Source organism: Accipiter gentilis, chromosome 12 (assembly GCF_929443795.1).
Source record: "Accipiter gentilis chromosome 12, bAccGen1.1, whole genome shotgun sequence".
Lineage (NCBI taxonomy): Eukaryota > Metazoa > Chordata > Aves > Accipitriformes > Accipitridae > Astur > Astur gentilis.
The window spans coordinates 9,121,479-9,135,225 of NC_064891.1; the positions used below are offsets into that span (position 1 = coordinate 9,121,479).

General features: G+C 64.9%; 2 protein-coding genes across 8 annotated transcripts in view; both read right to left on the reverse strand.

Annotated features, from left to right (window-relative positions):
- The window catches only part of BTC (betacellulin), a 67,213-nt gene extending 53,860 nt beyond the window's left edge, over nt 1-13,353 (reverse strand). The window contains exons 1-9 of one of the 7 annotated variants that reach the window (XM_049815380.1): nt 13,165-13,353; nt 10,448-10,543; nt 10,022-10,139; nt 9,744-9,890; nt 9,344-9,451; nt 7,743-9,225; nt 7,357-7,590; nt 6,487-6,542; nt 5,858-6,275 (exon numbers count right to left, since the gene is read on the reverse strand). In XM_049815380.1, coding sequence (XP_049671337.1) covers nt 9,346-9,451; nt 9,744-9,890; nt 10,022-10,139; nt 10,448-10,543; nt 13,165-13,240 — 543 coding nt within the window. In that variant the 5' untranslated portion in view covers nt 13,241-13,353 and the 3' untranslated portion in view covers nt 5,858-6,275; nt 6,487-6,542; nt 7,357-7,590; nt 7,743-9,225; nt 9,344-9,345. Of the gene's footprint in view, nt 1-5,857; nt 6,276-6,381; nt 6,543-7,356; nt 7,591-7,742; nt 9,226-9,343; nt 9,452-9,743; nt 9,891-10,021; nt 10,140-10,447; nt 10,544-13,164 lie in introns of those variants that run through there. The other 6 variants (XM_049815381.1, XM_049815379.1, XM_049815377.1 and 3 more) reach the window with 6 other exon arrangements.
- On the reverse strand, nt 17-2,516 carry DCTN6 (dynactin subunit 6). Its single transcript, XM_049815384.1, has 7 exons — nt 2,258-2,516; nt 2,016-2,080; nt 1,789-1,894; nt 1,144-1,232; nt 892-939; nt 477-619; nt 17-370 (listed from the first exon to the last, which is right to left on the reverse strand). Exons 1-7 carry the CDS (start codon nt 2,278-2,280, stop codon nt 272-274), a joined length of 573 nt encoding a protein of 190 aa, XP_049671341.1. The 5' UTR covers nt 2,281-2,516; the 3' UTR covers nt 17-271.
- Nucleotides 13,354-13,747: the final 394 nt, after the last annotated feature.

Here is a 13,747-nt window from a genome sequence, read left to right on the forward strand (position 1 = left end):
ACTGCAGTTCCTCCCCTTGAGAGAAAAGCAGGTGACATTTTTATTCCCCAAACAAAGCACGTAGAATAGAGTTAGTGTGCGAGAGGCAACGGATCCAAAGCTGGTCCGAGATGCTCAGTGGAATATAAATAAAGGACACAAATAAACAAGACGGGTTTGTTTTTTTTCAAAGATGGAATGAGGGACGAGGAGACCGGCTGCTTCCCAGGGCCATGTAGTGCTTCGCAGGACCAGATAAAAGCCCCAGTTGGCCACCAGCAGCAGCAGGAGCTCAGCTCTTGATAGGAGTGGAGGTGGCCTTCATCGTCTTCTTTAGGTGATGGTAGTTTGGCAAGATCTTCATCAGGAAATCCAACTGCAGCGTCTGGGGCTGGAAACAGAGGCAGGGGAGGTCAGGCAGCGGCCCTGCTGCCACCATGAAGGTGGTCTGTAGAGGAAGGGAGGGTGACAGCGTGTCACCCGTGTGTCGCACCCACCTGCGGCCGCTCAGTCTGGACGCGGCGGAGGCAGTCGGCCCCGTAGATGACGGTGTTTTCGGGGATCACCTCGTAGGTGTTGACGTTACAGCAGGCCCCGATGATGCAGCCACTCGTCAGGATCACGTTCCTGCCGACAAACGCTGCCGGAGGGAGAGAGGAATCCTTCTGAGAGTCGTGCCCACGGTGGGGTTAAACCACCAAACATCAACATCACAAGCTGCTCAGCACCAGGAGCCAGAGCCAGCCTAACCCAGCTCCCACCGAGGCAGTACCACACGTGGGTTCTGGGTGAAACCCACAGCTTTGTGACAAGCTCCAGCTCGGCCTCAGCTACAGCAAGACAAACCCAGCTGCTCCCTGCATTTACAAGAGCAAAACCTCACAAGGGCCAAGATGATAAGCTGAGACTTGCCTTTGGATTCGATGACATTGTTATCTCCCACCTTCATTGCTTGGGAATCTACAGGTCCATGTTAAAGAAAACTGGGAAATGTTCTGCTTTTATTTCAGAAGGTAAGACCCAACACCATTTTCAAAACAACACCCTGCACCTTAAATAGCCCCGGGCTGTTGAAACCCTGACAGGGCCCACACATGCTTCCCCCTGTACCGATCTGAAAGCATGGCGCGTCAGACAGCCTGTCTCACTGCGCAGCAAGGATACAACACCCAACTTCAAAAACATTGTTGGTGCCAATGACCATTGGTTTGGGCTCCACCTCTTCAGTTTCTGGTGTAATATTTTCTGGATACCTGCAAGACAGGAACAATTTATTTCGAGTTTTGAGATCACAAAGATGCTGTCCTGGTGGGCAGCTCAATTTTGCGAGAGGCTGAAGTTATGTATATCCCACCCCATCCAGCCAGGCTGTCAGGGTTTATGAGACCCCTTGCTCTTGCACAGGGTCTCTTATCGTCGGGATTAGGATCCTCCTCCTCTGTCAGCTGGAGAAAGATTCACAGAGGGAGGACTTCTTCCCTAGCCACAGCGCCACGCACATCACAAAAGCACAGAAGTTTGTTGGGGTTTTTTTGTTTGTTTTAAATTCTACTTCCCTAGAGTTTTTCAGCTAATGCCCTGCTCCTTAAAGAGCTGTAAGCAGAAGCTCACATTTGACAAGACTGACACGACATCCCTGTCGAGAGAGCTCAGAAAACACCAAACCTCTGCCAAACCCAGTGCGGGAACATCACCACAGGACCCTGAACTAAACCCCTCCCCATCCACCCGGGCGCTGAGGGACACCGTTCACCCCAAAGCTGTACTGGGGAACAACCCCCCACCCCAAAAATCCAGCTTCCAATTGACCCGTTTATGATGAGCGCCTGTTCTTCGATCAAGTTGCCTTCCCCGATGACAATGGGTCCCGCTTCGGCGATGATCCTGGCCTTGGGGTGGATCACCGTCCTGGGCCCTGATGAGGAACAACCCACGGTCACCCCGCGGCCGGTCACGACCCCCACGACAGCCCCCCCCCAGAGGAGGGCGATGTGTGTAGGGGTGAAGGTGGTAGTGGGGTGGCGGGGGGCCCTTACCGATGGTCACGTCCCCGCGGATCTCGCTCTCCACGCACACCACGGCCCCCGGGGCGATCTTCACGCTGCGGGAAGAGGGTGGGAGAGTGGGGGGGGGGGTGTCTGTGAGGGGAACCGTGGGGACGCGAACGGGGACGGGGACACACACACGACGACACACGGCTGAGGGGAGTATGCGTGGGGAGCGGGGGATACGGCCCCGCCGCGTCCCAGTGTGTGCGTGGGAGGGAACCGGGACTCACCTCTTCTGCACCTTCTCCGCCATGACAGCGCTGGCGGGCGGAGTGCGCCTGCGCCGGGCCGCGGGGCTTGGGGCCGTGCAATTTCGGCCTTGCGTTCTCCCCTGGAACCGGGGATCCCCCGTGGGCGGTTCTTCCCACGCACCCCCCTGAGACTCAATGGCAGCCGCGGTTTGAACGCAGCGTCCCCGGTGATACCGGCGGCGGGAGAGGGCGGGCGCTGGGACCCCGGCGGCTGATGAGAAGCCCCGCCCATTCGTCACGCCCCTCTCGCCGACCACGCCCCCAACTCGGTCTCCTCCCCCCGGGCGGGACGGGGCCCCAACGCGCATGCGCGGGGCGGGGCCGAGGGAGCTTTGCCGTGTGGCGGCCACCATGTTGTCGTCCGGCCGGTTCTGGGCGGTTCCCTCCGTTCCGGCGGGCGACTGGAGCCGAGCCGTGTGCGGAGCGGCCTGGCCCCCGGCCAGTCCCAAAACATCGTCGGGGCTCCTGGGCCCGTTCCGACAGCACGGGCGGGGCGGGGCGGAGGTGTTGTGGGGCTCAGCAGCAGAGCCCCGGCTCGGGGCCGAGAACCGGGCCCAGCCGTGGGTTTTGCCGCAGCGGGAGCCGGGCTGGCGAGATGGAGAAGGGGCTCGGGGCGGAGGACAGTAACTCCAGGGGGCTCCAGAAGCCGAGTCGTGGGGTCAGACCCCGGCCCGGGAACGCCAAAGCCCCGTCTGGTCAGGGCTGGGGGAAGGAGCCCGAGTCCCGGCTGCGTGGGCCTTGGAAACAAGCCGGCGGGGGCGGGTGGGGGGCCAAGGCCCCTGTTTTGGGGGTCGGAAGCCGAGCGGGAGTCGAGCGTCTGTGGGACACGAGGCTTCATGCAGAGACTGAGTCCTGCGTTTGGGGAGTGTGAAGTTGGGCTCGTTCGGCCAATTTTGGGGACTTCAAACCAGGATCCCTCAGGCAAGTTGGGGTTCCTGAACTGGAGAATAAGTCCTGCGTTTTGAGGCTCAGAAGCGGAGACCAAGGCCAGCATTTTGGGGCTTCAAACCGGGCTCGTTTGGCCAGTTTCAGGTTTCTGAAAAGAGAGACTAAGTCCTGCGTTGTGGGAGTGTCAAAACCAGGCTCATCTGGGCAGTTTAAGGACTTGTCCAGAGAGACCAAGTTCAGCATTTTGGGGCTCAGAAGCAGATCCCAAATCCAGCATTTCGGGGCTTCCGTACAGGCTCATTCAGCCAATTTTGAGTTCCTGAACAGAAGACCAAATCCAGCGTTTTGGGGCTTCAAACCGGGCTCATTCAGCCAATTTTGGGCACGGGAGGTTTAAGTCCTGTGTTTTGGGGCTCAGAAGCAGAGACCAAGTGCAGCATTTTGGAGCTTCAGGCTCATTTGGCCAATTTCAGGTTTCTGAAAAGAGAGACTAAAAGTCCTGCGTTTTGGGGGTCAGAAGCAGAGCCCAAGTCTGGCATTTCAGGGCTTCAGTCCAGGCTCGTTTGGCCAGTTTTGGGTTCGTGAACAAGAGACTAAGTAAGTCCTGCATGTTTGGGATGAGAAGCGGGATCATTCAGGCAATTTTGGGAACTGGAGACCAAGTCATGTGTTTCAGGGCTCAAAAAACAGGCTCATTTGAACAGTTTGGGGTTTCTGAAAAGAGAGACTGAGTCCTGCGTTTCGGGAGTGTCAAACCAGGCCCATCTGGGCAGTTTAAGGTCTTGACAAGAGAGACCAAGTCCTGCGTTTTGGGACTTCAGACCAGGCTCATTGGGCCAATTTTAGGTTTCTGAAAAGAGAGACTAAAAGTCCTGTGTTTTGGGGCTCAGAGGCAGAGCCCAAGTCTGGCATTTCAGGGCTTCAATGGAGGCTCATTTGGCCGATTTCTGAAAAGAGAGACCAAGTCCTGTGTTTCGGGAGTGTGAAACCAGGCCCATAGGCGCAGTTTAAGGGCTTGAAAAGAGAGACTAAGTCCTGCATTCTGGGGCTCAAAACCAGGCTCACCTGGCCCATTTTGGGGCTTCAATCCAGGCTAATTGGGCCAGTTTGGGGTGTGGGAACTGGAGGCCAAGTCCTGCGTGCTGGGGCTCAGGCCACATCCCTCATGTCAGTGCTTGAAGACTAGAGCCCGAGCCCTGCCTTGCTGGGGCCGGGACTGGGCTCACGGGGGCAGCCGGAGGGTTGGAAGGCAGCGACCGAGCCCGGCCTCCCTGGGCTCCGGGGGCTTGCGGCCGGGCTCGGCTCACTTGCCCGGTGCGGGGGCTCGGGAGACAGACCCGGCCCCGGGTTCGGGGGCTCGGGACCGGCCCCCGTCGCTGCTGCGGGGCCGGGCAGCAGAGCCCCAGCCCCGCGGGTTCCCGTGGAGGGCCCGGGGGCAGACGGCGCTGCGGGAGGAGCCGGGAGGCCCCTTCCCCGGGGGTCGGAGAGTGCGGCGGGACCCGGGCAGACGGTGCCGGGGCAGCCCCAGCCCTCGTCCGGCGTCTGCGCGGAGCCGCCGGTGCCTGTTCCGGGACACCGGCCCCGGCAGAGCCCCGGCGGGAGCGGGAGAGGCGGCACTTGGGCCGCCGGGCCCCGCTCCCGGCTCGGACCCAGCCCCGGAGCGCGGCTCCTCCTGCCCGCGGCGCCGGGACGGGGAGGGCCAGGCGGGGCTCAGGGCTCCGGGGCGGGAGAGAGCCCCGGGCCCCACACCCCGCCCGGCCGGGATTCGCCCGCCGGCACCGCGCGCCCGCGAGGCCCGGGTCCGGCCTCACCGGCCCGGAGAAGCGGCCGGGCCTGGCCGGAGCTCCGTCCCGAGCGACGGGTCCCGCCCGACGCCCCCGACCCGGTACCAGCGCCCACCGCGGTCGCTGCCGGCGCCGGTCTGGCGGCGGAAGAGGAGGGTCGGAGGGGCGGGGCCTCGGCGTGCCTGGGCGGGGCCTCGGCGCGCGGGGCGGGGCGGGCACAGGTGCGGCGGGGCGGGGCCGCAGGGCGCCTGCGCGGGGCGGGGCCGAGCACATTTGAGCCCCGGCGGCCGCTGTCGGCCCCTTCCTCTCGTTCCCCCGCGGTGGCGGCGGCGGCCGGGCCGGGCTCCCCCGGCGGGTCCGGGGCCGCGGGGTGCTGCCGGCGGAGGAGCGGCGGGGCGCGCGGAATAAAGCCCGCAGGGCCGGAGCCCGGCGCCCCCCGCCCCGTCCTCGTTCTCGCCCGCCGCCGGTCCCCCCGGCCCCTTCGCTCTCCAGCAGCGCCCGGTGCCCCCGGACCCGTCCCGGCAGCGGCGGGGCTTGGGGCTCCGCCGGGGACTGGGGAGCCGCGGGGTCCCGGCCCGAGCCGGGCGTTTCCCCGGGCGGAGAAGGGAGCCCCGGGGCTGCGGTTGTGGGGCCGGGCCGGGGGCTGGAGCAGAGCCCGAGTCCCGCCGGTTTGGGATCAGAAACGGAGCCTCGGGGGGCTGCTGCTGGGGCCGGAGCCTGAGGGGCGTTGGTGGGAGTTGGGGGATGTTAGGGAACTGCGTTGGGCGTTGGGGCACTGGGGGCCTGGGTTGGGTGGTGGGGGGAGTATTGGGTGGTGGGTGGGAGGTGTAGGAGCCTGGGTTGGGAGGGGCTGGGGGCTGGGGGTGGGTGTTGGGGGCTGGGGGAGGTGTTGGGTGGGCAGGTCGCGTTGTTCCCTGAAGCTTGGGAGGCCAGCATGCACCAGGCCGAATTAAACGTCTGAGATAGTTGAAAACCCGAAGCAAAAAGCACCTTTTCGCCCAGAGACTCTTTATTCAAGGGGTGTCCCCGACCAATGATTGAACAATAAACACAAGTTACTGCCTGTACAGTTTATGACATTTAATATTCATATGCAAGTCATGACAGTGATTGATTTACGACCTTGCCAAAAGCCAAGATCGTTTTAACAAGCATGAGCTGAAGCTGAAACCAACTGGAGTCTATAACATGCTGGAAGCTGGAGCTGTCCACGAGCCAGGGCAGAAACAAATGAGCTGAAGCCACAGATGAACTGGAGCTGGAACACAAGCCAGAGCCATCCATGAGCTGGGGCAGAAACAACCAACCTGAAGATGGAGCTGGGCCTGAAATGAATGGAGGCAGAAACAAACGAGCTGAGGGTGTGAACGAGCCAGAGCTGGAGCTGAAAATAGGGGGGAGCCAACATGAACAGGGGCAGAAACAACCCACCTGGAGCTGCAAACGAGCTGGAGCCATCCTGGAACTGGACCTGCAAACAAACAGGAGCCTAAACCAATAAAGAAAGGAAAACATGTGGGGGCCCAAACAACTGACCTGAAAGCCCTACTGAGCTGGAGCTGTGCTTCTTCCTAGGGCTCCTGTGTCCGTCCCTGCGCAGGGAGAGATATGGGACAATCAGCTCCCGGCAGCACAGCTGAGACCAAAGAGCCCCAGAGCTGCTGCCCCTGCAAACCTGCTGCCTCCCGGGCATGGGCAGCTCTGCCCGGCCCCTCCCCGGGGCTTTCGGCAGAATCTCGCTGGTGCCACACACCCACAATGGGAGGGGAGGGAGACATGGGGACGGGACACCAGAAACTTCTCCCCAGGAGAGCGGGCAAGAGCCAGGAGCTGGCTGAAAACCCCCAGTACCCCCATGCAGCAGCGGCGGCACAGACCGACAACCGGCAGCCCTGGGGCTGGGGCCAGCACCGCACCAGTGCTAGTGGGGTCTGGGCCTGACCACAGCAGCACCTGCTCCTGCCCCCCAAATGCACAGCACCAACCTGCCTGGCCCTGGCTCAGGGTGCGCTGTGGGAACGGGAACCGTGGGCCCCCCCCAGAGCCCCCTTGCACCCACAAACAGCCACGGGGGAACAACCATCGAGGTTGAACAACCCCAGGGATGTGCACCGGGACCCCTCCTTCACCCCAAAGGCACCCACCCTCCCCGTCCCTTGGCCAGCAGGACGAGGGGCAAAGCCAACATGCCCCGAGCACAAAACCGCTCCCTCGCACCCGCTCCGCCCTGGCAGCCCCCAGGACACGGCAGCCCCCGTGACTCTCCTCCCACAGCCAGGGACAGGACCCCCGCCTGTCCCTCCATCCCCAGGGACCCTGCAGGGACCTGGCACCAGAGATCCCCAGGATCTGAGCGCCCCGGTCCCACTGCACAGCTCCTCTCGGTCGCCACCTTGGGACACTCACCTCACCAGGCATGTCCTCTCCGCTGGCATCCCCTGGCCCTCGGGGCTGTGCTCCTCACCTGGGCATCGGGACGAGACTTCCCCATGTGTCGGCCCAGACACGTGGCACCGTATGGGCCACCAGCACCGGGACGGCCGTTGCTCCCCATTCCCGGCCAGGGGCTCACCGATGGGGCTGCAGGAGCCTGTGTGGGTCCCTGGAGCGGCCTCTCCTCACACTGCAGTGCTTTTTGAGCTGAAAAAGAAGGTTTTCAGCCAAAGCAGGGCTTCACGCAGGGCCCAGAGCTGCCCCTAGGTCCTTGCCATAGCGAGGATAATGCCGGGCAGGCTCCAAGGGCTGAACCTCAGTGGAAACTGCTTTGCTTCAGCAGCAGGTCCCACACTCACCAGTCTGAGGTCTCTCTGGCTCCAGCAGAGAAGGGGTCCGTCCTGTTGGCAGGCACTCCAGGAGAGCTGGGGAGAAGAAACCAGCCAGCACCTGTGCCAGGAGAAGGGGACCCAGCCGCAGGAGGGGTCACCGGCTGCCCCGGGAGACTCCCAGCCCCGCCGGGTCCCCATCTCGCCCAGGTCCCGGGTGGGAGACGCAGCATATGGAGCCCCCATGGCCAGTTGCCGGGTCATGGTTTGAGTGGGGGCTGATCCCAAGGTGGAAACGGGGAGCTGCTGGGGACCCCCAGCCCCACAGGCTGAGCTGCAGCCGCTACCCCCACCCCCCCGGAGTGGAGACCCCCGAGGGTCGGTGCCCAAACCCACCGGGAAAGTCACCGGGCACCCACAGTGGGTCCCGCACCGGGGGGGAGAAGGAAAGGGACCACCGGCCCGCGGCTGCCAGGGCAGGCAGCGACGGCAGCTCCTGCCGCTGGGAAAGCCGGGGGCCCGCAGCCAGCCGGCCCCGGTCCCGGTCCCGGTCCCCCGTGGGTCCCGGCAGGAGCCCCCCCACACACACGCCGAGAGCCGGGGGATCCGGCCCCGGGAGGGAACGGGGCAGCCTCCGCTGGCCGGTGCCGCCGCTCCCCCACCGAAGCCCGCCCGCGGGGGGGCGAGAAGGGACGAAACGGCCCAGGCTCGCCCCGTTTGGCCCCGGTTTTCACCCGTTTCCCCGCAGTTTCGCCCGGTTTCCCTCGCCCGGCCCCGGCCCGGCAACCCGAGGCCGCCCAGGGCAGGCGGGAGACGGCGTCACCCCCGGTTCCCGAGAACCACGGCCGGAACCGCTCCGGAGAAGACGAGACACCCGACCCCGGCGCAGCTACAGCCGGCGCCCGACACAGCAGCACCCTCGCCCCGGCCCTGGCCCCGGGGCACGCCCGGAGGCGCCGGTGTCCGTTCGGCCCCAGGCGGAGAGACGCGGCGGCAGCCGCGACGGAGAAGCAGCCCCAGCACGGCCACCCGGAGCCGGGCCCCGAGCCCGACAGGGTCCCTGGGAGCCGGGACCGGAACGCCGCTCCCGCCGCCTCGGTCTCCGCGACGGCGGCGTCCCCTGGCGGCTGCGAGTGGGTTTTGAAGCCTCGGGGACCTGCCGCGCACCTGCCCCGCACGGCGGCCCCCCCTGGCGGACGCGAAGCGGCACCGGTGGGTGAGACCTTTCTGTGCCGCCTTGGCCGCGGCAGGTGGAGGCCGGTGGGAGCCGGGGAGGGGAGGGGGGGGAGAGGAATTTGGGGAGCACAGCGGCACGGCACAGCTGGGCCTGACAAACCCCCCTTTCCCCTCCCACCGGTGGGGTGTGATGGCGAGAGGGGGCCCCTAAGGACCATGGCGACACGGGGACACCTTTCCGTCACCCCTTTATTTAAGCCGTCGTTAAGTTTTAGCCCTCGCCCATCGAGCCAGCCGGTGCCACCATCCGGGACCCGCCTGCAGGTACCTGGAGCTCCTGCGGAGAGAGGGCAGGAGGCCTTCAGCCTCAGCGGCCACCCCCAACGGGGGGGGGGGGGGGGTGTCTCCCATCACCCCGGGCTCGGCCAAACCCCCCCCTTGCCATCCCCACGCACCTTCACACGATGCCCGTCTCCAGCACATCCTCGCTTTTGGAAGGCGAATTCTTGTTTAACGTCTCCATCTCTTCTGCCTTTCTCTTCCTACGCTGCTTCCGACAGTGGCTGGGGGCAGGGGATAGGTGTGTAATAATTAAAAAGCAGAACGACGCACCGTGGCGATGCTGCTCCTCCTCCCTTTGCTTTCACCTTGCAGAAGCCTTGGATGGGATTGCACATGGTTTCCAGCCCCGAAGCAATGCCCCATGCGCCTCCCAGCACCCTCAGAAGCGAACAAAGCATCCCAAATTCAACCTGCCCCAAGCCAGCGGATGTGGGCAGGATTTGCTCCCAATCCGAGGCCGCCCCTTCCCTTCTTGCCCCTCGCCCTGTGTTTGTCCCCCCCCACGCCACGTACTGACTGCAGAGGCAGGCACAAACGATGAGGATGATGAGGCTGACGATGGCGGCGATCAAGGAGATGATCACGATCTGGCCCCGGTCGCCTCGCAGGTAGAAGATGTCCACCCTCTCGCAGCGAGCCCCCGTGTAGCCTCGTTCGCACCTGCCCCGTGGTACAGGGGATGCAGAGGGGGGGTCCAAAAAACTGCCGTGGTGCCTGTGCCCCCCTCCTCCCGCTCACAGGAGGAGAACGGGCATGGTGTCCCCACCACGTCCCCGCTGGCAGTGGCTTACACACAAGCCGGAGCCTTCTCGGCCACGAGGAAGCGGCATCTCCCTTTGACGCAGTAGTGCTTGTACTCCTCCGGGCACCTGGAGAAGTGACCCTGTCGCCTCAGCTGCGTCACGTTCCCTGGGGTTGACAAGGACAAAGAAATCCCCCCCCCAGGGGTTATGGTTCTGCCCGGGAGTGGTGGCAGCATCCCAGAGCTGGTCCATCTCCACAGCAGGTCTGAGCCCGGCGAGATGGAAAGAACCACCAGCATGTGTGTCCTTGGCCGCGGCGTGCCGGCCCTGGCTGCTTCCCGGCTCGGTGGATGCCGCACGGCTTACACTAGACAAAACACCCTGCCCATCCTCCATCCCAGCCCTCTCCCCCACACCTCCCGTCCAACGACGCCAGCTCCCCTGAGCATCCTGGCACCAGTGCAGCCGCCTTACCCATGCAGTTCTCGGCCGTGCCGCAGGTGAGCCCCTCTGTGCCGTGGCCGGTGGTGACGTTGGCATCGGCGCCCACGGAACTGAAAAACGCCAAGCCTGAAACAAGCAGCGGAGGTGGCTCGGAGGGGGAGCGCGGCCGGAGCCCCGGCATCACCGCCACCACTGCCGCCCCACTGCAGCCGCTCTCCTGGCCCTTGCCGCAGGGAGGGGACTGGCAAAGGGCTCCGCAGCTGCGCCCACGGCCCCCCTTCCCTGGCAGCATCAGCTTTTCCCCGGAGGCCAGGAGAAGGGAAAGCCAGTCCCTGCCTGCCTCCTCCACCCACCAACACCCCAGCATGGGGGATCCGGGAGCCAGCGGGGTGGGTTCTGGGGGGACACAGCCCTGCCTGCAGGCAGCCAGCGGCCCCTTTGCCTGGGGAGGACGCAGCAGGGGATCCCCAGGGAGGTCCGGCTCACTCCACTGCCCTTTTTGAAGAGTCAGGGCTACTGAAAAACATGCCTGCCATGGGAGCGAGGGGACGGCAGCACTGCCATTCGGCACCCACCAAAACCCAGTTGCTCCTGGCACGCAAGCGCTAAATCTCCATTGCAACGTCGCTCGCTGCTGCACCGGGGCATGGGATGCCCAGCACGAAGCGAGCTGGCAAAGGGGCGACCGTGCTTGCCGTGGCCACGGGACGAAGCCAAGGGCCGGCTCAGCCCCGGCACGTCACGGCGGCAGTAACCGGATCGCTGGCATACCAGCACTGACTCAGCAGGGCCCTGCTCCCAGCCCGTCCCTCCCCAGGGATTTACCCTGCTGTGGTGGCACCCAGGGGAGGGGGGACAGGTCCTGCCTGATGGGGCAGGGTGCTGGGTGGCTCCCACAGAGGGGTGGCACACCGAGGTGGGGGGGTGTTTCCATCCCGAGCGGGTACGCTTTGCAGCTCGGCCATGTTGAGGCCTCCTGGAAAGGGGGAAGTTTGGGCAGCCGAGCCTGGGCAGCCTCGTCCCCCCCGTCCCATGGCAGGGACGTTCCCAGCACACGCGTCCCTCCTGGCTATATATAGCCACCGCCGCGCTAACGACGTGCTTTGGGTAACAGAGCTGCAACGAGGCCGGGGCTGAGCCTTGGCCAGGCCTTCTCCGCTAATGAGCATCCCCTCCCTGGCCGAAAAAAAGCCCACTGGGGAGGAGACGGAGCCCACCACCTGATCTGGCCCAGGCAGCGGGGTGGGATCTGCCCGGTGGGAGCCAGGGGATGAGCCACGGGGCAGCTGCCCTCCCCTCCCTGGGAACCAGCTGCGGGCAGCACGGGCAGGCAGCAGCGCAGGGCGGGAGGCTGACTTCACCCCCAGTGACCAAGTTCGCAGCTCGGCATGGAAAGATTCCCCACCAAGATGAGATCCCCACCCTTATTGCAACCAGATGCAGAGATTTGGCATCCTCTGGGCTGGCAGCCCCTCGGCGAGGACCGCCCCGGCGGCACCGCCAGCTCCGGGGGGGGGGGGTGAAGGGGGGTCCCCCCAACACCCAATTCTCAGCACCCAGGAGCTGCGGTTGCAGACAACCTCACCTCTTTGATGCACGGAGAGCCCAGCTCCGCTATCTAAGGCTGTGCCCTTTCCTGAGCAGCCGGAGATAACTGAGGAAAGCATCCCAAATACCGGATTATTTTGCCCTAACACCCCCTACGCTTCCCTGGGAAAGCCCGAATTGCAGGAGAGCAACCACCTGGGGCATTGCCTTGGTCTGATGGGCACCCCAGCCCCAAAACAGGTTGGCCACCCTTGATTTCCTCCTGCCAACACAGGTTTGGCAGGTTTTGCAGACTGCTGTCACCAGCCCTGCCAAAGGGCCAAACCCAAACTGCTCCCGGTGGCGGGGAAGGCTCCCCCAAAACCCCAGGGCTGGCACTCTCTGCCAGGGCGCATCGCCAAGCCCGGCTGATGTTCAGCCCTACCTGTGGTTATCTCCCACCAGCCCTGAGCAGGCAGCTGCCTGCAGCTTTGCCTGCTTCCTAAGCACTTAGGAACTAACACGGGGACAGTCGCGCACTTGCTGAATAGGTCCTGCCTCCCTCCCCACATCCCCCGTCCCTCGGCGTTGCCGAGGATGGCAAAACACGGGTATTTGGGCATCTGTGAGCAGTGTCCCATCAACAGGTGGTAAAAGCATCCCAGCCCCACTCCAGGGTTCAGCCAGGACTCCCTGGCCCCAAGGGATTCAAGGATTCAGAGCCAAGCCGGCATGGGTAGGGGGGAGGACTGGGATGGGATGGTGGGGAGCACCAGGATGGGGGCATGTGGGGGGAGCATTGGGATGGGTGCGGAGAAGCATGGGGGAGCACAGGGACAGGACTGGGTAAACACCAGGCTGGGCACGGGGGAAGGATTGGGATGGGATTGTCCGGGGGACACAGGGATGGGACTGGAGAAACACCAGGGCGGGCACGGTGAGCGCTGGGATGGGACAGGGGCAACATCGGGATGGGGTGGGATGGGGGTACAGGGGATCAGCGGGATGGGGTGTGGCAGCACCGCAATGGGACCGGGAGGCAGGTGAGGGATCACCAGCGTGGGACTGGGACCAGCCCGGGCTGGGACAGAGAAAGGACGGGGCCGGGACAGGGCAGGGGAGCCGGCCGGGCAGCGGCAGCCCGGGACCGGCACCGGGCCCGGAGCTTGGCAGGGAGACCCCCGTGCCCATCCCCGCCGCCTCGGGTACCCCCTACTTACCGGAGGCGAGGGTCAGGCAGAGAAGCAGGGTACCGGGGCCTCCGCCTGGGGCCGGGGCCGCCGCCGCCGCTTCCATAAGCGCCGCCGCCGCCGCCGCCTCCGCCTGCCCGGTGCCCGGCGGCTGCGGCGGGGCGGGCCGCGGCGGGACGGGGGCGGCCGCTGCCAGCACCGCCGCCCTCCTCCTCCTCCTCCTCCTCCTCCTCCTCTTCCTCCTCCTCCCCCAGCTGCCCGGCTCCTACCCAGCCGGAGGCATCCCTTGGCGGACCGGGGGTGGCCCCCTCCCTCCCCGCCACGCGTGTCGTGTCCGGTCCCCCGTCGTCCCCCCCCCGCGTGTCGTGTCATCCCCCCCCGCGTGTCCCACCCCCCGCATTAGCCACTCCTGGCCTCCTCGCCTGCCCGGCCTGGCAGAGCGCAGGAGGCGTCAAGCAGATGCCTCGCCCCAGCATCCCTGGGGATTCGGGGAGTGAGTGGGACCCCCACCACACTGATCCCGCCGTCCCCGCATCCCAGTGGGGCTCTGGGTGTTCCCCTCCCCAAAGGGCCGGACCCCAGCCTCACCTCCCCAAAGCTGTTTATCCCTGGC

Bases quoted from the DNA above. Each gene is read 5' to 3' on its own strand.
- DCTN6 (XM_049815384.1), bottom strand. From the start codon at position 2,280: ATGGCGGAGAAGGTGCAGAAGAG. The intron at 1,895-2,015 runs GTAAGGGCCCCC...GTTCCTCATCAG, and splicing joins CCGCGGGGACGTGACCATCG to GGCCCAGGACGGTGATCCAC. The intron at 940-1,143 runs GTATCCTTGCTG...ATGGACCTGTAG, and splicing joins TGTTTTTGAAGTTGGGTGTT to ATTCCCAAGCAATGAAGGTG.